Here is a 24,805-nt window from a genome sequence, read left to right on the forward strand (position 1 = left end):
TTCACAAACTATTAATCCTTTATTCCTAGTGTTTACACAAGAAATACAAATGACATTTTGTCAAACACACAATACGTACCCTTCCCTTGCAAAGGGCGCAGCCACCTAGTACTACCTTGCAATAAAGGTCACAAATATATTACACATGTATCCCAATAATCTCATCACACACAACAATGTGCCTCTAATTCCCTTAACGTGAAAATCAAACTAGGTTGTGTGACCTATATTTTAATAGCCCAATACCTAATATTAGGTGGCCCTTGTTTATAGATTTGACAGTCACAATGCTGTCAAATGCTTATTCATCAAGTCATTCCCTGTGTCTATTCGTCTGATGCAATGGCCCTGAGGAAACCTGGAGATGACACAGACCAAGATGGTCTTCACTTTTGTGCACAGCATCAGGCACCGTTCCCGAACATCATATTTCACATCAAAAGAAGACATTTCACAACACTGACAAGTAAACAAACAGTACCACAGAGTTAAGATATGAAACTAAACAGAAGTAGTGTGAAGACATGTAGCTCAATAAAAAGTGCTGATGTTAAAGGTTTAAAATCCAGAGGCACTTTATAAATCCAAGAGAAGATAGTCCAACTGTTCCAGAGCAGGAGCACAGGAACAGAGAGGATTTCAAGAGTGTGAACTCTGCTGTTATGGCAACTTAAGGCACCAGATGATACACTTCTCTCCCCCTGTTTATCCACTTGACAGGCTGAAGGTCACATGAGCGAGGCGTAGATTAAGAATACTGCTCTGTAAATTTCCGGTGGAATTCCTCCACCTTTTCCAGGACGACCTTCAGTGTCTCAGTAGGAGGAAGTATGGTCATCCTGTATACACACAGAACGAAAGACGACATATTGAGAGTATTTTAGCAGAGAGAAATCAGAGAGGCAAAGAGAACTGTGGTTGAGGAAGTACAGCAGAGATAGAAACCTGAAGTGAAATGTTCCCTCCCTCTGGCCAAAACCACTTCCAGGAACCAAACAGATCCCCTTTTCCTCCAGCAGCGTCATACAGTAGAACATGTCAGGAGCCTGACCCTTCTCCTGCAGACACACACACATACAGACACAGGAAGATAGAGAGTAAGCATGGGAATGCAAATATTCAGAAGGGATTTAAAATACTAAACCAAGTTATGATTTATCTCAAATCTACAAACTGCTTGTGTAAAGACGTGGGGGGGGGGGGGGGGGTTTGGGGGTTGAGTCGGTCTCAACCAGCATGCACCTTTGCTGCCTCGATGGCCTTCTGGGGCAGCTCAATCCTGGGGAAGGCATACATGGCTCCTTGCACTGTATTACAGGACATCCCTGGGACCTTGTTAAATATCTCCTCTGTCATCTTGGCCTTGTCAGCCAGGGCAGCTAGCACAGCGGCTCGTTCCTGTTGTGGAGCACACCGTTTTCAGATTAGTACCACAAATGAACAATACAGAACACCAGTGCACCACAGAAGCGTGGCATACGAGGAGTCTGACCTTCTTATAGGTAGGGTAGGAAGGCTCGTCAGGCTGAGGGGGGTTCACCACCAGGTCTAAGAGGGCCTGCCCTGTCACAGGAGGGCAAAGTCTGACTGAAACCAACTTAGTGAGCTGGACCTTCACATCGGGGTCTAGGTTTATGAGCTCCATATAGCCACCTCGGAATCCACACCTGAAGGAAAGCCAAGCAGTCAGACACTCAAGGGTGTAATAGCATAAATGATATACGATAGGGATGATGAAATTAACTATTTAAAGTGGGTATACACAGTAAGCATTATGAAGGTGTGATTTGTTTGTGGAGGACATACATTTACATTTACATTTACATTTAGTCATTTAGCAGACGCTTTTGTCCAAAGCGACGTACAAGGGAGAGAATATTCAAGCTACGAGCAATAGAACCTGGTGTAACAATAAATAAATACTACTTTACATTAGAAATATAACAAAATGAAATAAAAAGAAAGAAAGAGTGCAGAAGTGTAACTGCTGTAATTGCAAGTTACGCACTAGTCGAAGTGCCAGTTAGGACGGGAAGTGCTCTCTGAAGAGTTGGGTCTTCAAAAGCTTCTTAAAGGTAGAGAGGGACGCCCCTGCTCTGGTAGTGCTGGGTAGTTCATTCCACCAACGTGGAACTACAAATGAGAATAGTCTGGACTGCCGTACTTGCACAGACGGCAGTGCCAAACGACGCTCACTAGGAGAGCGCAGCATCCTGGGTGTAACATTTGCCCTTACAAGAGCATTTAGGTAGGTGGGAGCAGAACCATCGAGCACTCTGTAGGCAAGCATAAGTGACTTGAACTTAATGCGAGCAGCTACCGGCAGCCAGTGGAGCTCAATGAGTAGCGGGGTGACGTGTGCCCTCTTCGGTTGGTTGAACACCAGACGCGCCGCCGCGTTCTGGATCATTTGTAGTGGTTTCACCACGCAAGCCGGCAGGCCCGTTAGGAGGGCGTTGCAGTAATCAAGGCGTGAATTCACCAAGGTTTGCACCAGCAGCTGGGTGGCATACTGGGTTAGGTACGGCCTGATTTTGCGGATGTTGAATAGCGCAAAGCGGCAGGACCTAGAGACAGAGGCAATGTGGTCCGTGAAAGTCAGTTGGTCATCAATAATGACCCCGAGGTTTCTTGCTGTTTTGGATGGAACAAGAGACAAGGAGTCAATATTGATGCTGATGTTGTGGTGGATGGCCTGTTTGGCTGGAAAGACCATCAGTTCCGTTTTGGCCAGGTTCAGCTGAAGGTGGTGGTTTTTCATCCATGTGGATATATCAGCAAGACAGTCCGAGATCCGCGCAGAGACAGTGGTGTCCTCAGGAGGGAAAGACAGAAACAGTTGAGTATCATCGGCATAGCAATGATAGGAAAAACCATGCGAGCGGATGATAGGGCCCAGCGAAGTGGTGTAAATGGCAAAGAGAAGTGGTCCCATCACCGAGCCTTGGGGCACCCCTGTGGTAAGGTGGTGAGGTACAGACAGCTGACCTTGCCATGACACATTGAACGAGCGCCCAGTGAGGTAGGATTCAAACCAGGAGTGCGCCTTGCCAGAAATGCCCATACTTGACAGTATGGACAGAAGGATGCGGTGGTTGACTGTATCAAACGCAGCTGATAAATCAAGCAGGACGAGAGCTGAGGATTGAGCTGCTGCTCTAGCTGTTTTCAAGGCCTCTGTCACAGACAACAGGGCTGTTTCGGTGGAGTGACCACTTTTGAATCCAGACTGGTTTGGATCGAGGAGATTGTTCCTTGCTAGGAACTCTGTGACCTGTTTGGAAGCTGCCCTCTCAATGGTTTTTGATAGGAGCGTGAGAAGTGAGACCGGTCGATAGTTTCCCACCTGAGTGGGATCGAGAGACGGCTTCTTGAGCAGCGGTGTTACCCGAGCCACTTTAAATGAAGAAGGGAATGTTCCAGAATTAAATGAAGCATTAATCACCTGTGTTATTGCCGGTAAGACGGCAGGCGATATGGTTTGAAGGATATTGGATGGGATGGGGTCCAGCGGGCATGTAGTTGGACGGCTATCTGTTAGGATTTTGGAGACCTCACTCTCGCTGAGAGGGGTGAAAGAAGGAAATGATGAGCCATTGACGGTTGCGCCCTTAGGGGGGGGGAGACAGTTGGTCGAACTGTTTCCCGATGGCTGCCACTTTCTCTGTGAAAAAGGAAGCAAAGTTATCAGCAGTGAGGTTAGTAGCTGGGGGAGGAGGAGGAGGGTAGAGCAGAGTTTTGAAGGTGGAGAATAGTTTCCGAGCGTCAGTTGCACCGTTGATCTTGTCGTTGAAAAAAGTCTTCTTAGCAGCAGTGATGCTGGATGAGAAGGAGGCCAGCAGTGTCTGGTACCTTGCAAGATCGTCCAGTGCTGCAGATTTGTGCCACTTTCTCTCAGCCGCTCTGAGATTGGAGCGCTGCTTTCGGAGGGTATCACTCAGCCACGAATGAGACTGGGTAGAACGAGCAGGTCTGGTGGAAAGTGGACACAAAGTATCCAAGCATGAGCTCAGAGTGGAGCAGAGTGATTCTGTGGCATCATCGACACCTAGTGAGGAGAAAGTGGATAAAGGTGGAAGAGCAGAAGAAACCAGAGAGGAAAAGTGGGTGGGAGAGAGGTTGCGGAGGTTGCGCCGGAACGAGACCATCGGAGGGGGGACAGAGGGTTGCTCAATGAGCCGAACATCGAAGCGAATGAAGAAGTGGTCCGAGCGATGCAGAGGGGTTACCGTTAGGTTGTCCGTGGTGCAGTTCCGAGCAAGGATGAGGTCAAGCTCTTTCCCTGCTTTGTGAGTTGGAGGAGTGGGGACCTGTTGTAGGTCGAACGAGTGAACCAGGGTCCGAAAGTCAGCTGAGTTGGGATTGTCTAGGTGGATGTTCATGTCGCCAAGGATGAGTGTTGGACACTCCTGCTCAGGGATGGATGACAGCAGGGTGTCCAGCTCATGGACGAAATCACCCTGTTGTCCTGGTGGACGGTAGATAACAATCACATAAGTTTTAACAGGAGCAGTTACCATAATTGCATGATATTCAAAGGAGGCATACCTGTTTGAAGGCAGCAGTGGAGTGAATTTCCAGTTGTCTGAAATCAGCAGCCCCGTCCCACCTCCACGACCAGATGGCCGGGGAGTATGGGAGAAGGCATAGTTGGTGGAGAGTGCTGCCGGGGTAGCATTGTTTTCAGGTGTGATCCATGTCTCCGTGAGAGCTAAGAGCCCTAGGGAGAGGTGGTTGGCATAACCTGAGATGAAATCAGCTTTCCTGACTGCAGACTGACAGTTCCACAGGCCAACAGAAAAAGAGGTTACAGCCGAAGAGGTTTGTTGAAGTGAGCGGAGATTACCCAGGTTGCGCTGTCGTCTGCTGCGCTGTGATCTTTTTTGACAACCAGTGACAACAGAGATGCTACTGTGACACATGGCTATGGCAGAATCAAAATGAAAAGTTGACCTTGTTTGTGAGCCTTGTTTCGGTGGACTTGTACAGGTAGACTTGCACGTCTTTACCCGAAAAGGGCTGAGCACGAGGGCTGACGCTTCAGCAACAGCCCTATGGAAGTAGCATGTTCACTGATTGCACCCGGCTGAAGGCCCTCCCAGTTTCTGCCTTGCCAAAGTGACCTGATTGCTGTGGGAGTGTCTTTCAACTGCAACCCAGCAATTAGTAGCCTTTCTTGATTTGAGTGAAACCAACTGAAGCCAATGGTGGTGGCAAGTTGGAACAGTTTCAGAGTAGTCTTAAAATACTTAAAATACAATCTAAGAGTGAAGCAGTACAGTTATATATAATTACACACACAGTCTAGTAGCCCTGTAGCTCCTCCACATACGCCTTATGTGGGAAGACATATTGTACTCACTCTCCCATGTAGCACTTGGATGTAGAGTGGAAAGAAGCCAGCTCCACTTTATTCGAGTATTTGGGTCCCATTTCAAACAGTACCTTCTTAAAAGAGTTAAATTCACAACCCTCTGCATAAATATTATCCTGGTACACCTGAACATGGGCGAGAGAATGGACGAGTTAATCCAGTACATCCACATCGAAACATTAAGTGCATCCACATAGGAACTCATGCTAGGATTGTGAGACGTGAACCATAATGTCTCCGAATCATACCTCATCAGCCATCAGAAAGAGGTTCTCCTCAGCAGCGAATCGAATCACATCTTCAATACACTGCCTGCTCTGCACCTGACCTGTTAGAAACAGAGGTAAGGACACGTCATTTCCATGCTTTGTAACATGGATGGTGGTCATTTATTTTGGAGGGGTGGTTGGTTTACCAGTTGGATTGCCAGGGTTGATGACACAGATTGCCCTTGGTGTGCAATGTTTCTTGGCCTCTGCTAGGGACCGCCGCAGCTCGCTGGCGTCCATGCTCCAGTTCTTGGACTCATCCAGGTAGTAGTTTATCTGCACTGCCCCGAGGTCGGCCAGGGCTGCAGAGTAAAGAGGGTACTGGGGTTTGGAGATCATCACGCCTGTCCTGGTAGCACCCTCTCCAGAAATAAGAAGTTTTAACATGGTCTAAGAGAAGGATCGGGGGGGGGGGGGGGAGAGGAACCATTAACAACCATAATGTACTACACATGAGGAGCAGGCCCAAGTCCCAATTGTGCGTCTGGTTCTTCTCACCGTGATGGCATCACTGGCTCCAGAAGAAAGGTAAATGTTGTCCGGGTTGGACGGGATGCCGTCACGTCGCTCAATGTAGCGAGCCACATCTTGTCTGACCAGCTCAATACCCTGACTCATACTGTATGAACCTAAGACACACACACACACACACACACACACACACACACACACACACACACACACACACACACACACACACACACACACACACACACACACACACACACACACACACACACACACACACACACACACACACACACACACACGCGCCATGAGGCAAGAGGAAATAGATGTCTCCACCACAGTGGTTCCAAACCACCAGGCCTACAATGCCTAAACTATTTAGAACAACAAAAAGAAGAAATGGATACATTCTGGTACAGATTAGAGACTTGAGAGAAAAGTATCTCCATTTTATATGTGCATCACCTCTCTCAGTCATGCTCTGTTGGTTAAGAAGAACCATGTGAACTAGGTAGTCGGCATATAATGCCTTCATGTAATAAACAGAGGGTAGGTCTATATCAGATACTTCAACAACTTAATTTGTTGTTGCCCTTCTGAGTGGAATTAAGGTTGCTTCTTGTGAACAGCCATGACAGCCTTTAACACTGTCTTTGCTCTGAGAAATGTTGCTGTCATAACAAGCAACAGCTAACTCATGTCAGGCTGGCTGCCTTATTGCAGGAAAAGAAGACATCAGTAATTCAGTGAACAGGCTGGACAATTACAATGTTTGCACTGTTACACACATGTAGGTGTCAATCTAACAGAGTAGGAGGCCAAGTCTCACCTATGCTTCCTCCTCCACAGGCCGCCAGGAAGCGCCGTGCTCTGCTTTTGGCGTCCTCTGGAAACTTGTTATCCTCAAGAAGTTCAGGATATGTGCAAAGTGCTAAGACCTGAGGAGATTGGGGTAAAATAATAGTAAAAGGATGGTATGACAGCACCAGATTCTATAACTACAATTATACAACACGTGGCGTTTAAGCTCTAGCTACTTGTTTACACACACCTGTCTGAGGAAAGTGATTGGCCGTTGACCCATGGCATGGCAATCCCCAATATTGGCTCTAAGGACTTCTGTAAATGGCTTCTTAACTCCCTGAAGACAAATTATGAGAAAGGTGGTCTGAATGTTGGTTACAATGCAGAATAAAACATAAACAGTATTTGACCATGAGTATGAGAAAGAAGGCTAGTAAACAGACTTCACATTACTTTTTTAACATTATGTCCTACTTAGTAGTACTGGAAATAGAGTATGTGGATGAGAGCAATTCAGAGTCTAGAGCACGGTTCAGATTTTGGCATTATCGTCACCAAATTCACTGTTAGGAATACGTCCCATCCCATCTACCCTGTGCCTAGAGCTTCCAATAGGCCTGCTAAATGAGGAAACAATGTAAAGACACTTTAAATGTTTGACATGCCTGTGAAGGAATGTGGCCAGGAACGTAAAACAACTTTAAAATATTTCAGAAATTTATGAGAAGTGAAAGCAAAAATCTAAACAGTTTCTGGTGTCAGTAGGAAAAACAAAACGGTACTTCTATTCATTATACATTTTCCCTAAAACTGTGCAGCACACCTTAATGTTTATTAAAGAAACATTCATTTGGAAACAGGCTCCTTTATCTGTTGGTATGTGGTAGCCAACCCCTTTATTATCCCTGAAACCATGCACAAATCTACTTAATAATTCCATCAAATTCCATCTACTTAATATTTCCAATTCCAACGAACTCCATAAAAAAATTAAGGGCTTTCTTGGGAAACAAACACTGCATGACTTCCAATCTTGGGAAAACTGCAAATGGCCTTGCAGTTTCCAGTGCAGTCATAATGCTGTTGCACGTCAGGGATGAGTCATGTCATGCGGGATTATACTTGCTTGCCCCTATTCTTTGAGAACGTCATTGGGTGCTTACAGAGATTCTCTCATTCAATCTGATTCACTAAAACACACACTGCATGACCAGAACACTTAGGTCACAGGTCACATAGGTCAAAAACTGGCAGAGGTGGGAACGGTTCTGCAAATCTGTATTGCACAGACAGTGTGTGGATACTTTACTACAGTGACTTTCAGTACGAAAGTAAGATTGTCCCTCAACGTTTAGGTCTATTTGAGTATGCTTTTGTAAGGCATGCCCTACAAAATCTCTTTAAAAAGGTACACATGTGCAAATAAATGACCAGACTGATAATTAATTGGAATAGAAGACAGTAGAAACAGTAGTTCAGCTGTTTGTCTGATTTTATCACCAATATATCCACAGAAGTGGCAATGCTCATAGTTTTGAAAGTAGTGACATAAAAAAAGATGACAGACACAATAATTAAACACAGATACTTAATATATTTATACAAGTTATTCAATTAAATAAATAATAATTCCATCCGATAAATTCTAACCATGGGAAACAGCTCTGAGCAAAGTCAATTCATTTCTAACCCGGGATCTTCTGAAAAGGAAGACGAGGTGAGAATTGAATCCCTCTCCCCACAATGTCAAAACAACAAGTGAACTTGTGCCCCTCAAACTGCAGTGGCTCTGCCCTACTGTGCCATCATTGGTCAGTGTCTAGGGGGTGTGTGCAACTTGTCCAGTTGAAACGGGAAGTTCCCTGTGTTTGCATGGCATCGCGTCTGCATTGTTTGCGAGACTATCCTGCTCACCTTCGTCTGTGACGAGCAGTGGCACAGAGAAGTGCAACTTCTTTTTCTGTCCTCTGCCATAATAGCCATAGTTCATCTGTTGATCATATTCAAATTTGGCTTATACAAGAGAGAACAAATATGACTTAAGTGAGGAGCTTGTGCATCATCTCCTTCTCTCACAAACCTGTGCACTGACACAAACAAACTCACACAGCTCTGTCCCTCTCCCATACACACACACTTCCATCGCCTCCCCTCTCATTAGCAGCTTTGTGCTGCCAGTCCCTTGGACTCTTGTAAAGCTCAAAGCTAGACACATTGGCACCCCTGGCACAGGGACACAGACTACCCATTTAGGCATGGAGTGACCACTGGTGAATTTAAATACCAGTGTGGGAAAGAAAAAGGCATGCAGGGAAAGAGAGAGACAGAGAGAAGGCCAAAGGCAATCTAGTGCTTTTCATAGCTGGAAGATCACACATCCCTCCACAAACCCTCATGTTTTCCTGTTTGCCATCGCAGAAAAATTCCCAAATTACTTTATTTCATTTCAGATTGAGTGCACGAGAGCTCTAGCATCACGGGATTAACGAGTACTCAATGTTGATGTAGAAACTTCAAAATGTAATACTCGAGTACTCTGAGCTTCCCCTGGCCCGTGCTGGTCACAGTAGTCACAGGCACGCCTGCTCTGCCTGGATTTGAATCACCCCGTATGACCTATGCATTAGGACTGGCTGATGACATGAACTTCCAGGGTCACTGCAGATGTCCTGCTCACAATGGCTTCATCTGGTCAGAACTCAACTGAAGTTTGACCTACGAGGCTAAAACCAAAATGACATTCCTTGTGCAAAGGTTCAGCTTGTCCCTGTCTGATGGGAAGACGTGTTTATTATTCCCACTGGCTCAAAAAAGCCCTTATTACAATAGGGGAGGGGGTTCCATGCAGGCTAGGAAAGGACAGCCAGTGACAAAGGGCTCCTTTGAAGCTAGTCCTATTGGATTATGTAACCCAAAATGCAATTACTAGGCAACGATTCTCTCATTTATGAGCACCATACTGCAGAGCCGCCATAGAGCACAAACTATAGCCTAAGTTTTCTACAGTGCCAGAAAGGACTTGGTTCTTCTTCTTCTTCTCACAGAGGGGTCTTTGTTGAAAATGACAGAGAACAAGGGAGCCAGGGTGTGAAAAGTATACCCGTGCACGCGCACACACACTATGCAGAGGCACACCCGCTATCAAACAGAAACACAGATTAGTTCAGCACAGTTTTTTGCAGGAGAGTGTGTAAAAGCCCCCTTTATCGGGTCTGCACTTGTTCAAACTCCTACTAGCATTTTAAAACATCTGTGGGTCACACCTTTCTTGCACTTCCATTCTTCCTTCTCAAACTATTGATTTTGCTAAACATTATGTATTTTCTCTGAGGATCCACTGTGTGAAACTACACAAGAAAATGATCTTGTCTATTTCCAAAAGAGATGAAAACCACCTTGGCACAAGTGCACTTTGCAACTCTTCTAAACATTAAATCCCAGTTGAGTCCCTCTGGAATCATTAACCAACAATGCTTTTTGTACGGTCAGCAGGGATGTGCAACCAGCTGTGATGTACAATAAGTTAACAATGACAGTTGGGGAGAATCACTTGGAAATAAGAAAATGGGAGTGGCTTAGCAATGACAAGGGAATGGACTGATAAACAGCTGCTGTGTCATTCAACTCCATAGAAAAACAGAACTATACTAGTCTGTAGTGGTTCATACATAGAGGATGTGTCTTCACTGTTCAAAGTAAACCTCTTGTGATACTTGCATACTTGTGATACTGTCAACTGAGTGAACAAATATTATTGACATGGCAGAAAACCAACTCATGAAATGAGTCAAGTGGGAGGGAGGCATCACGCGCCCATTATTTACAGTGAAAGGGTATTCCGAAGCAAAGTTTAAAATGTATGCACCATATGGTGGATGTGGTTACCAGAAAATTTGAAACATTTGTGTTATACTCTGAAATGGAGTGTGTGAATATTACTCTGGAATAGAAAATACTGGTAAAGGCAACAGGCATCATACCTCATATCTTCTCTCAAACTCCAGGAATGGCACACACGGTCACTTAGTACAGATACATTAAATGAACGGAAACCAGTATATTGACAGAATCACAAGAACACTTTACGTTAATGTTACCTCTTTCAGCTCCTTCTCGATCTGCACAGCCCGCTGGACAATAGGGCCGCGGACTGCATATTCAACCCGTTTCACATTGGGATTCATGGTGTCTAGGGTAAGTACCCTCTCCGGGTGCAAGACGCCGTTTTCTGCCATTTTCCTTGTGCCGATATCTAGTCGTGGCTTAGATGGTCTCGCAGATGCACTCCAAAGTCTGAGACGGAAGAGAAAGGAATGGGGAGAATATATATATTGCTGAACTTCACGTAACGTACACTTTTGTATCCACAGGTTGGCAGTCTAGGCACACCGACGCAGGCACACGTGTTTGTATCCTGCAACTGTTTGGCAAAAGCATTTCTGCGATCAGACAAAAGTGAATTCACGTGTTCACAATAGGTATTTGGTTAGGTTTTTCGCGTGTAGCCTAAGCTACTGTAAGGTTCCCCCAGAGTTTGCTTAACAAAACGGTTAGACGCTAAAGTTACAACACATTGTTTATCATGTTAGCCAACTAACGTTAGCTAGTTAGATAACTGACTGATCTCTTGACAGACTACAACGAATATAAGGTTAGTGAGCTATCTTAATTGACGGAAGCCAAATCAATGCAAATGTTTAAAAATGACACTTTTCTGTTCGTTAACAACACAGCTAGCAGCTAACAACATCAGTTACCAAAAAGTTTTTCGGAAGGGATAGGCGCAGCTGTCACAGTCTCATTGAAGTGTGACTGCAGACTCTCTTCGTGTTGCCAAATGTTGTTGTGTCTTAAAACTTGTAATTGGCTCACTTTCCCTTATCCCCTCCCCAGTCCTCACCAGCCAACCTACGACAGTGTGATGATGCCCCTCCTACTACATACAGTTTGCATCTAACGGCAGTGCCAAATTAGGTCACTACAGTATAGTAGCTATACAGAAGTAACAGTTACTTCTAAAAAAAGAAAACGTTATCTAACTTTTAACTTCCGCTTAGAGGGAAACAAGGGTACGCTGGCTTTACTATAATATCTGGCGTTAACGCAACCTTAGGTAACTGTAGCTAAAATGACCCAATTTACTGTCTAAACTGTTCTAATTCAAAGAAAAAACTCAAGCATAACTACCTTGAAATCGGAGATATTGCGCATCTGAAAGTCATCTCTTTATGTAGGGTATTAATTGGCAATCAATGTTAAGAATAACCATTGAACATCAAGCCAACACTGGTTATGAATCCAGAGATTTATGTATAAACATGTATTTGACGTCATCATTATCAAACTTTTGAATCTAACTATTATGGTGCGTTCCTTAACTGCCCGTTTTGGTAAAGTTCTACTGCTGTAGATTTATCGGCAGTACGTTCATTAGTCATTCAACAAAATTGCTTACATAGCTAGTAGGCTAGTGTCATCCTCATTGTTGTCAAGATCTTAGATTAAACATACAAACATAATACACAAAACATACTAAACAAACTAAAACAATAATAAATAAATAAAAAACATCAAGAGACAGATAACAATTCCCAGAAAAAAAAATCAGTTAAAATAGTTTCAAATTGAGGCAGGGAAGATTGTGATCATAGATTTGAGTTGTCCGTTGATTTTAGAGCATGTTGAAGGTCATTCCAGGAAGTCCAAGCAAAAGCCAGTTTTGAGTGGGTTTGATAGGGTTCAGTCGACATGAAAACTGCTCCAACAATCCTTTTATTACTATTCATAGGGAAGATGGATTTGTTTCTGTAAAAGAAGTTCTGTTGCAGTTTACTGACAAGATTGTGTATATGGTAATTAAATGTAAGTTTCTCGCCAAGCTAGATGCCAAGATATTTATATTCAGTGACTCCCAATGTTATAGATCCATTTGAAGTGGATATATGCAAACTGTTATAATCAATATTTGTAGCACTAGTAAACCGCATTCATTTTGTTTTACGTAAACTTACTTGAACTAGTTCTAGTTTGAGATTAATAAGAGCTTCCCGACGAGCATTAAAGGAAAGTTGCAGGTTCTCAATGGCTAGTTGAACAGAATCAGCAATACAATACACAATAGTGTCATCAGCATAAAGATGGACTTGACACTCATAAATGGTGAAGAGGACAGAACCCAAAATTGATCCTTGTGGAACACCCTTTGTTACTCCACAACGCAACGCAAAGTCTCACCGAGTCCAATATTTTCGTAGGCCTATAACGTAATACCTCAAAGGCCATTGTCTCGCTTATACCTAGGATGCCAGAGCTGTATTTAGGAATGCATGCAGGTATAGCCCACAAAGGAAACATGTTTCAAAGCCAACCTGTTTAACTTAGTACTTTTTTCTTAAATCACAGACAAGGATAACATTGGATAGTTTGCTTGGTAACAAATTATTCCATTATTGCTAAGCCCAAATCCTTTAGCAACCTAGCTGTTTCTGATTATGCTTGGTAGTTTACCAGCTTGCTAGACAGTAAGTTAGTAGTTCATCAAGTTCTAGCTCCATATTCCACTATGTCTTATTGTCCTTAGATTTTAAAAGTTTGGTAACAACAAATACCCCAGTTCTCTCCATATCTCTACACGTATTAGGGCTACATCTCCTTCGATTCTACCATTGAGTTCCAAATGGCAGGGCTAGCCTCAAAATAAAGGGATTATAGCCTCCTTGAACCTGGGTGGAGTGTTGTTTACAGCAGCCTTTCTGCCGCATTGTCTAGCCTATCTCCTCTCTCAAAGCCACAGGTAATGAAGAAGTCTTGACACATGTGAATAGAAGTACTAATGAAGGGTTGGGTGTTTACACTGCCCTACTGGTGCTGTGACTTAGAGATGAACATACCTGAACATTTCACGTATTTTAGATACTTTTCAAACAGTCATTTTATTTTTCAGTGGATTAATAGGAAGAAAAAGCCTTCAAGGTTTATGGCAACACTATCACGTTGGAATGATGATGTGGTGCAAAGATTGGATCCGAGATTCCAGACATAATTGATCATCCCCAGAGGGTTAATCACTGTAGTAACCTCTATCAATAGACAGCTTTAAGTCAAGCGTTATTTACTACGGTTGTTACAGTTACCATTTAAAGTTTCCATAGTATACAACGGTGATTCAACCTTTTTACCTGATGTACTTCATAGGTGTCCCATTATAAAGAAATATCACGACACCTGCCATCCAATCAGAAAAGAGTATCTCTGTAACGGTACACATTTCGGTGGCTGTTATCCCTTACATGATGCAGCCTAGGCAACTTCATTATTTGTGACGTTCACATTTATTCAAATAAAGTAAAAGTGAAGGAATGGGTGCATGATTGTTCCATCCAGTGACACAACAGGGAAATACAGACAGGACACAAAAACCAAAATGAATTGCACTGTCCTGTGTGGTGGGATAGGCTACTACCATGCAACTTTTTTGTTTAACTAAAAGGCTTGGCTGTTCATACTAAGCAAGGGAGAACTGTGGGGTCAAACTGCAGGTCATGTAGCCTAATAGATTAATGTCTTTATTTTTTCTTTTGACCGATAGGCTCTGGTTTCTCAGTTTAATTCACTGAAGTTGCCAATGTTATTCTGTTTATGAGAGCCATAGGCTATGTATGGCAACATGCTGTAATTTAAACACATCTCAGAAGAACAGCTGCAGTCAACCAAACTAATGACAACAACATATAAACATATAAACTAGTTTCATGTCTATTGTCATTGTGTGAATCCAGCCTCATCCCAGCATGCACATGTCTAAGTCTCTCCTCAGTGGTGGAAGCATATAGGGTTACAGCCACAGCACTCTTGCACAACCACCCTCCCCCTCTCTCAAAAGTTATAGACACTACTGCCCTTTCAGAAAAACAGGTTCAGACTGGCTACATCCTCATCATGTTAAATATTTCCTCTAGTAATTCATCTGGTAGCCTCGAGGAACATTGGCGAGCAGACAATGCAGATTCTCAGATTCTGGGGCGTGGTTGCAAGCATTTCATTGATTCATAAAAATGGTGGAAAAAAGAGGGAAGTATAAAGGTTTTGGCAAAGATAACTGTGGGTGGTTAGAGAGGAAAGATGAATGAAGGAAGGGTCCAAAGTAATAGCGGGGAGAGGTCTTGTCTAACAACCTATAACAAGAGACAGTAGCCCTCCTTTAACACTGTAACACGTTTCCCCGTTAAATTACAGTAAACTGCTGGCAGCTACAGTTGCCAGCAATAAACTGTTATTCTGCAGTGTATGTAATCTACAACAGTTTATTACTGTAAAAAGTATTATAGTACTGTGCTGTCTAGAATATAAGATTTACAGAATAATACTGTCAGCTGTTTGGTTGCCATTTTACTTGTAGTGTTCCATTAACAGTTTAATAGTGTAAGATTTATTAAAGTTCAGTAGAATGTGATCTTTACATTATAACACTGCTGGAGTTTTAAGGATTTTAAAACTTTAAAACTGAAATTCAAAATGAAAACCCCTGAAAATTGTTTGCATAGATATGGCCTTGGAGCATTAGGCTTTAAAGCCAATGCATCAAACATTCCTTTTTCTTGAGCTATGCCAAGAGATGACCATATAACATTACATTTATTAAATCCACTGCATCAAACACATTAAGTAGCTAACAAATATCAAGTCATTACCTTCTGGTAAAATCCAATCCATAAGAACAATTAATCGGGTCAAACTGGTACTCAACAATTTGTATACAACTTGCATACCATACTTAATGCACCCTGTACCCATACTTAATGTACCCCGCCTTCAGAGTCCATCTTTCATGAGTTATGATCATGTGCAATAGAAAGCGAGTGAAGAACAAACCTGGAACTGCACAACCGACACAACAGTGCTGAGACTCCTTACCTTAAAATGAACATCTGGCTGCAGTGTGGGCTATTCCTTTGGGAAAGTAAGGTCGTGTGTGAGATGTGTTGTGGGCTACATAAAGCCCCACTAACAGGCCATCAGTAGATACTGAAAATTATGGGAGACAAGCACAGGTATAATTGATAATAGGTAATATTCAGTAAGGCCCGTACCCGAGGGGGATACGTTTCAAGATCTATGGCTAGCCAAAACTGTGAATTGTAGCGAACACCATACAACTTATTTGTGTACATACATGGCTATGATAAAGTTTAATTCATAGATTACACACAATAAGACATCAGCAACAATAACTAATAATGTAACAAAACAATTAGGCCTATAACAATATAGGCCTCCTGTAACAAAAGTTATGAGTTATGAACAGGACTCTGGCGTTTTTGCCTAACCCTGGATGATGAAGCAATGCAAAGTATGTTGTAGTCTAGGCCCTACACAACATTTTTTACCTTTTCTCTTCCTTCCTTTCTTCCGTTACAATCTAGGCCCTCCCTTTAATAAAACGTGAAGGAAACAAGGACAGAATGAAGATGGAGGACTAAAGGACAGATGGGTTATTCTCATTTCCTTTATTTGTCAATCATCCCTTCCTTCCTTTCTTTCTTATGTCTTAGCCCCTGCCTCTAAACAAAAAACACATTAAAGAAACTAGGAAGGAATGCAACAAGGATGGAGGACAGACATACATGAGAAATGAGATGTGCTCGCTCACTCACACAGCACGTTTAAGAGACATCAACTACTGACGACACAGCAGTATCACCTCTTGTTACATACAGCATATAAGACATCAATGACTTTAAGATCAATTAAAACATGAATTCTTCTGTATATAATTTTCATCGGCGAGGCAACAAATAGCCATCAGAGTTGTTGTAATTTGTACCTACATTGACAGAAACATATTTTTTTGTCTATAATGGCAAATACTAACATCACAATTGTCAAGGTCTCCATTTAAATCCATAAACATAGACTAAATGTGTTATTACTAGTGCTGTCAAACGATTAAAATATTTAATCGCGATTAATCGCATTTATGTCATAGTTAACTCAAAATGAATCGCGATTAATCGCATTTTTTTATCTATTCTAAATGTCCCTTTGTTTATTTATTTTTTCCATCATTTTATTTTTATTTTAATGCCCTTATCAACATTGAAAAGTGGATTGGCTTGCTTTATGCAAATGTTTTTTTTTATTGAAAACCAACATTGCCAAACAGGGCGGTACAAAATAAAATTATAAAGTGCACATTTCAGGTAAACAAGGACTCAGCCTATAGTGCAATTAAACCATGGCTTAATATTTTCTTTTTTCCAAGTTTGCTGGGAACATAGCAGTCAGGCCTCTTATTTCAGAAACAGTGAACTGTAACAGTTAGGTTACCAATAAAAGGTAAGCCTACTACTTCTTTGCTTTCAGCCAGCTGCCTGTTGACATTTTCAGACAACAGTGAAGCTCGCTTCTTTTGCACAACACAACTTTTAAAAGTAAACTTTCCATTCAGAAGCTTTTTATCATCCATTTCGCCGTATCGCGCTCACCATTCACTCAAAACGCAACGTTAGCATACTACACAGTCTGCGAGGCCAAAAAGAATGTTAATCTAAAAAAAAAAAAAATGATTGAAAAAAAAATCGCGTTAATCTCGCGATAAAAAAATGTACGGCGTTAAAATGGGTTTGCGTTAACGCCGTTAATAACGCGTTAAACTGACAGCACTAGTTATTACATGAATTCCAACCTAAATAGAGTACAGTAGAGTACAAATTATAAGTATAGTACACTATAAAGTATTATAGTGAAAGACATGATTGCATACCAGCAAGTATCATTCATATAAACCCACCTCTTTAAACACAACATGTTAAGAAGGAAAAGTTTAAATTATTTTAATCAAACTCTAAATTGATTTAGGCCTACTTTATTACCTATGAAATGTTTTATGGCAAGTTGGCAACTAGGAGGCATTTTTCAATGCAATTTCCTTGGATGGATATTCAGGTATAACCACAATACAAATTAAATGTTAATTAACCAGACCTGGCCCCAACCATTACTAGAGGCCCTCAGACACCCTAATAATCTGAATTGATTTGAAAATAGATTAATAAAACGGTTGTATGTCTCATTCTTAGTGAAAATGTAAGGAACTACAGTTTGTGGGTATCAGTGGTACACTGATAAGTTGTGAAGCAGTATCTGTCAGTTACATTCTGTGGTTTTGCGACCTGTCTAGTTAATAAGAAGCATAAGTGTCAATTTCTAACAGATATATCCTTTTGTTAAATTTGAGCATTTTGTGAAGTTTACATGTATACATAAAAAACAATATGAGCTTATTTGTATAAATGTACTTGGCATTTACTTAAAGTTTTGAGAGACATGCACCTATGTATAAAACGTAGGATTATATGTTAAAGGCAAGATTATGTTTGAAAACAATACTAAAATGTAGAGTATCCACATTTATAACAGGACTAGGGTATACACCATCATAACGATACATTTAAATAAACTCTCAAGCAGCGATCATCGGGGTCCAAACAGAATTTCATTACATTTGAAACTTTACATCACAGGCATATAATGGCTGCTGAATTCTGATTGGCTGTTGGCGAATATTTTGATGAGCAAGCCAAATGGAACTTTAACAGATGTGGGCAAATAAGTAAGGGATAATGTATAGAACGCGAACCGCACCCCGACGCGAAGCGGAGGGGTGTTGCTTCGCCCTGAAGGGGCTTATTTTCCCGATAATGACCGGCGTTCTATACATTATCCCGCTTATTACACGGCTACTTGCCAAAACGAAAAAATAACTTAACACAGTGTGTCTTTTTATAATATCATTTTAATTACAATTTATTTGTTACCATTCGTGGTGTTAAAAAGCAGAGAAATAGTTCGCCAAAGACGTTGAACTTCAAAGACGTTGAACATTCTTTAGAACACAGCTGCTCAACTGTCAGCTGAAACTCAAGATCAGAGCAGCTGACGTCGCTAAGCAACGGAATACACAGAGGTTGATAAATTACCGGACTACTTGCGGAGTGCTACGAAAGACGTGAATCCGAGGCAAAAAGGCCACTTCCCTTGACAGCGGTCAATTATGCATAGCAACGGTCAAATATGGAAAAATAGTTGACCACAGAACGTTGGGAAGCCCCATTCAAGTGAATGGAGCATTCTACAGCATTAAGAAGAGCCGTGTAATAAGAGGTGAAATGTGTCAGTTCCATTGCTCTCTATAGGCGAAATTTTCACATTTTCATGTTTGCGTCCAAAGAATGTGGTAGTGATGCAGTGTGTCAAATTTCGTGCAGTTTGAACCTTTATGTAACAAGATAGTGGCTAGTTAAGCGCTAGATTTCTGCATTGAACAAGGCCGTATCCTACTTGGAATACCCCTCTGGTCAACCCTTAGGCCTAAGCCTTAAACACTTGTTAAACATAGCTTGTACATGCACAGCTAAACAGTGGTGATGAGTGCAAATTAAGAACAATGATCATCAACTGTTTAGTTGTCCACTTCTAATTTAGCTAATTTAGTGTTAAAAATGAATCACCTGCTGCATGAGCCCTCATTCTATTGGGTGAGCTAGTACATTACGTCCTTAACCCTTAGCTGTAGTAGGCAGTGTTGTATAGTAACGAAGTAGAAATACTTCGTTACTGTACTTAAGTCGTTTTTTTGGATATCTGTACTTTACTTTACTACTTATATTTCTGTTTCCTTTTACTCTTACTTTGCTACATTTTGCAAAGAAAACTGATACTTTTACTCCGATACATTTCTCCTGAAACCTTCGTTACTCGTTACAAAATCAAATCATCTTTAGAAAAAAAAAAAATCATGAGAGTGACGAGACCAACGTCGGGGACTGTGGTAGAACACAGACTGCAAGCAGGTTTGGCGAATCAGTGGCCGTTTGCAAAAGCACCGTTCTCTTAGTTACTGTTTCTACGTCTTTTGAACTCGTTCATGCACTATACTATACTGTCTGTCAGTGTCAGTGATTTTTTTTGGAGTAATATCTCCGCGATATCCTCCAGATCAAGGCAAAATGGACTGCAATATGCAGTGGAAGGATATATCCAAAACATTAAGATCAACAACGGAGGGGACACAACAATAATCGAAGCAAAAGCATACTCTCAATCAAAAAATGAGAAACCCCACGACCTCTTCATTAAATGCCACCAGCACATTATTGTAGACTAGTCATGTTCTTTCACCGCTGGGTAAGATCTGTATATAATATTTCAAGCTAGCTAATAACCTACAAAGATGATTTTTTCTCATTCTTTATTCCATCTCTGGCGAGGTATCTAGCTAGCTAGCTAGGATGGTGACAATCTACAGCACAGTACAGTAACGTAGCAGTGTGTATAAAATAGCTGCTGAAATGTTGCTGAAAGTATTTCACAGTCACTGTACCGATAACTTGCTTGTAAAACTGATGATCCTGATGTAATGCTATAACTTTGTATCAGATCGCCAGGTTATTGCTCTCAGGTTGTGCCTTATGCATACCTTGGGATACTCAGGAGCACATTCACAAAATGTTACAAAGATTAAAATTGAAATGGCTTTTTGGGACGTTTTGTTTGAAGATGAACAAAACATTTTTCAGTTTCAAGTAATGACTGGGTTGTTACTTTCGGTGCTGCTTTAGTATTGCCTATTGTGTTAAAATTGTGTTCAAATAAGGCCCAGTTTATAAGTATGCTCATTCTAGTCGGAATAAACTTCATAATTCTCAAAATTCTGACCCTTTGCTTTTTTATTAACAGCATTTACTTGTACTTTTACTTTCAATACTTAAGTACATTTAATATCAGAAAATTACTTTTGATACTTAAGTACAGTAACGATCAGATACTTTAAGACTTTTACTCAAGTAGTATTCTAAAAGGTTACTTTTACTTTTGTCATTTTCCAGTAAGGTATCTTTACTTTTACTCAAGTATGGCTTTTGGGTACTTTATACACCACTGGTAGTAGGGAACCCTTAGAAAATGTACTTTTTGTCATATTTGCTAAAACTGTCATTATCTCCTGACAGTAGTACATCGGGGCAGATAATCTGTAAAAACATCAGGCCCAACTGGCTATATGTAGTGCTCCTAAGGCCATTTGCAAACAACCAATCAGAGCCAGGAGGAGGGTCACTCACTGCTTGTGCATATGTTGCAGGCAGCCCCCCTCTCCTGCACATGCTCCCACTGGTCAAAACCAATATCTTTAGACAGTTTAGTTTCAGGTCATGAATGTGTTTTCGGTGTTCCTTACAGTTAACTTAGCTAGCCGGTACATCAGGTGCGCTAGCTGAGTAGCCCTGCAGTGGGTGTTTCCCTGATCCATGGAGTATGAAAGGAAGAGACGGAATTACAGCGAGGGCTACAGTCTTTGGAGCTTTATACTGCCGACAGACGGAGAGAGACAAAAGCGTTTGCCTGCAGTCATCAACTTCCTTGACATTGAAAACATTTTGTTAGGAAGAGTTTAGCTGCTCCTTGGCTTTTTCTCCAGTTCAAAAGTCTCTCCTCTTAGTGATCACCCGGGGCAACAGAGTCCGAAACATTACCCTGCCAACTCTTCCTGCTGAGGAGGTGTAGCCTACTTGGTCATATATACATACATACATACATACATACATACACACACACACAAAGACATACTTTTGTATATTGACAAAAAGGTAGGCTACTGTATATATTCCTAATCAGTTGTGTGACAAACTCACAGAAGGACCATCATCTTTTCATCATCATCAGAACTTTTGAATCTGAATCTCATCCTATCAGACTGGTCCTAAACAACAGTCCCGCTTGGCTCCACATGTTTAGATATTTGTGTGTTGATTTTGATCCTGAATTATAATTTATATATTTAGATAAGACTTTTAGGATATAAACTATATTGATCCTGAATTGTAAATTATGTATTTACAAAAGACATATTTAAGATTGATTGATTGATTGATTGATTGATTGATTCTGATTTGTTTATTTCTTTGTTTAGATAAGGTCCATAAAGTAGGCCTATGCAAGATAGCTTACTGGGTTTTAAGTTGAACTGATTCCTTTAAGTAGACTTTAATTTTATTCTAGCTCTTAAAACTGGGGAACTGGGCTCACAGATATAATGAAACCACAAACCTTAGACGTATAATAAGCCGCACACACACTACACACTGCCTACTTGTTCTCTCTGTTACTACAAATGTTGCATCACTAAGCTCTTCGAGCGGATTACTCCTATCGGACAATATTCTAAATCACATTCGGGAACCTCTTGAGCAAACTCGAGTAGCCTTGTATTCGCAATGGATCAATTATGCTAACTGCCCAGACAACTAGACACCTGTTAAACAAGCCTACGAACGTCTACACTTTTTCATTGCCATTTAATCACAAGTGAGTAACATTTGAACGTCTTCTGAATAACCGCCCTTCATGATTTGGTGATTGTTCAAAAGGCGTGTAAATGTTAACCAATCACCCTTCGTGATTAGGTGACACATTTGAAACACCTGATCACGCGTTTAAGAGAAAAAACACCCTTCGTAAAAATCTGTCTTTTAAAAAAAAAAAAAGACCATTTCCACCTACAGGTCTCAAGGACAATGAGGAGTCTGACGACTTAGTGGAAAATTATCTCAATACATGGTTAGTAATTATTTCAATAAAATAATGTAACGTTAGCTGCCAGTCAGAGCAAGTGCACATTATATTTTAGCGTTTTGGGTTAATTGGCTTTACTTGCATGGAGGACAGCCTACCTTCTGAGATGCAATTCAAGAGATGAAAACACCGTCCTTACTGATTGTCTTTGCCTCTCGTTATCTCTGTCACTCTCTGCTCTGTATTAAGAAGCCGTTATGTGGAATGTGGCATTCAAGAACTACGCTGGTTGCATCATTCCACCACCACCCTCATCCCCCTGTAGGTGTGGCAGCAGGGGGCCTTCCGCGTGCCCTTTGGCTGTTGGTTTAGCAATCTGCTATTCAGTGCTGGCCAACGGTCCATATCAGCTGAACTCATTTGGTATCTGATCCTGAGACGGTGTTCTAGCCTGTCAAGGGAAACACTCATAGCTGGGCATTGATCTGGGGTCAGACCAGGTGTGGGAATGCAGTGAACTGTGTGCCTTGAGAACACACGAGGGAGATACCCGATCTTTGTCCATGTAGGGGGGACCTGGGCATGTGATGCGCCCAACTGACGTTCTCAAGTCTGCTTTCTACGCATGTTGCTCTACGTCTTGACTGCCTGAAGGAGATGCCAGTGGACTCGTGACAGATTCTTGTTGCATGCACACAAATTGAGCCTTTAGCACATATTTGCGTGTGTAAATACATTTACATTCAATTTAAATAACGTGTTCATTTTTTGCGATGTAACGCGTTAAAAAATATCAGCTGTCTGATGGTTTTGTTATTATTTCTGTTCGTGCATATGTAATGGTTAAAATATGTGGTAGCCTACACCTGAAGTCACAAGCTTAAGTTTATTGAGTATTTAAACAATAGTAATTTAAATATACTTTACCTTGATTCTAAATTAATTCTGTGATTTTACACTTAAATATCCATATTTACAAGCTTCAGTCGTAAGAAGAAAAAAAGCCATTAATCACGATTTATCACAGCATATTGTGTGATTAATGAGTTGTATTTTTTAATCGATTAACAAACCAATTAAAAGTAAAGAAATACTACAGCAAAATTAAATTGTAAAATAAAAATACACAAATGCATATGCATGAATGAATTTGTACTTTTCTTGGTTGCAATGACAAAGGAGAGATTCATTCTAAAGCTGCTCTCAGCCCCTGCGTCTCTTTTATGCCTCAACAACTTCCACAAGTATGGGTACAACTGGCCCACAGCCAGCATAGTCCAGGGGGGTGACTCATAGGTTCAGGGACACGGGCCAGTGGGAGCACCTAAAAATAGTACGATTTAATGTCCTGCTTTTCACATTGACTGTGCTGGTCAAGAACTTGTTTAAGTCATGAACTGGCTCATGGACTGTCAAGTTTTTTCACAGGTTTTCTTTGTCTTGCAAACAAGTGTCCCAAAACAGGATAAAGACGTGAATCTGGTTGGTTCCAAATACTAATTCAATGTGCCCTTAGGGGGCTGGACATATATTTTTCTTATTCACTACGATTGTAAATGCAGGTTAAGTTGCATTTGTGTTACTCATCATTTATGATGTATAAAGAAACTTATATCATGTATATATAGGCACAGATATAGTTCAGATTCATAGCCGAGCATGGCAGTTGCTTAAAGTCACCACGAGAGGGCAATGTTTACCTCCTCATGAGAATGAATTCTTACACAATAAAACAATACATCTCATGTAGTGAGACACTACTTTAGACAGATAGTCTTTAGACAGATAATCGTAGAAACATAAAGCACTATAAAATGAAATTGAATCAGTTCTCAATTTGGTCCATACTACCGAAGTCAGAACTACTCTCACTTTCTTCAAAAGGTATTTGGCTATTGGTGGTCAATGTCAAACAATGACCCATGTGCTTCTGTTGGCAGTCAATGGTATAAAACAAACTCATACAATGATTTCACCACATTTTCTCTACAATGTAGTTGAAAAAGGGGGGGGCAAAAACTAAATTAATAAAAAACAATGTTAACCTGCAAACAGACATGATCAAAATCATTTCTCAAGCTTTTATTGTGTTTGTGTACTGTAGTCACTGTGGTAATCATAGAGATGTCGATGCTTGGCGCTCATTAAACAAGTGTTACAATCAAATTGGAAATGTGTGTGTCTATAAGCTACTTTTCACATAATGCAAATTATAAGCACACCAAAGTAAATGTGAAAAAGCTTTTCCACATAATATGTACGAACTGAAGATTTATTATTCCATATGGCCACTGTGTTTTTGCCTACAGTGATTTATGTT

At 41.2% G+C, this 24,805-nt stretch overlaps 1 protein-coding gene across 2 annotated transcripts; it reads right to left on the reverse strand.

Annotated features, from left to right (window-relative positions):
* Nucleotides 1-22,749, reverse strand: si:ch211-217a12.1 (alanine aminotransferase 2-like). Of its 2 annotated transcripts, none has more exons than XM_031584266.2 (12): nucleotides 22,644-22,749; nucleotides 11,013-11,208; nucleotides 7,163-7,252; nucleotides 6,941-7,049; nucleotides 6,142-6,272; nucleotides 5,790-6,033; nucleotides 5,623-5,702; nucleotides 5,363-5,499; nucleotides 1,493-1,667; nucleotides 1,243-1,398; nucleotides 946-1,058; nucleotides 1-839 (listed from the first exon to the last, which is right to left on the reverse strand). In XM_031584266.2, exons 2-12 carry the CDS (start codon nucleotides 11,148-11,150, stop codon nucleotides 749-751), a joined length of 1,464 nt encoding a protein of 487 aa, XP_031440126.1. In that variant the 5' UTR covers nucleotides 11,151-11,208; nucleotides 22,644-22,749; the 3' UTR covers nucleotides 1-748. The 2 variants fall into 2 exon arrangements, with proteins under 2 accessions (XP_031440126.1, XP_031440125.1); XM_031584265.2 differs by lacking the exon at nucleotides 22,644-22,749 and adding an exon at nucleotides 11,673-11,828.
* Between the last annotated feature and the right edge of the window lie 2,056 nt (nucleotides 22,750-24,805).

Source organism: Clupea harengus, chromosome 17, assembly GCF_900700415.2.
Source record: "Clupea harengus chromosome 17, Ch_v2.0.2, whole genome shotgun sequence".
Lineage (NCBI taxonomy): Eukaryota > Metazoa > Chordata > Actinopteri > Clupeiformes > Clupeidae > Clupea > Clupea harengus.

What these genes read in the sequence shown, in the direction of transcription:
- si:ch211-217a12.1 (XM_031584266.2), bottom strand. Translation starts at nt 11,150, where the DNA reads ATGGCAGAAAACGGCGTCTTGCACCCGGAGAGGGTACTTACCCTAGAC. An exon ending in TCGAGAAGGAGCTGAAAGAG is followed by an intron (nt 7,253 to 11,012) that starts GTAACATTAACG and finishes ATTTGTCTTCAG; the next exon opens with GGAGTTAAGAAGCCATTTAC. An exon ending in CTGTGGAGGAGGAAGCATAG is followed by an intron (nt 6,273 to 6,940) that starts GTGAGACTTGGC and finishes TGTGTGTCTTAG; the next exon opens with GTTCATACAGTATGAGTCAG.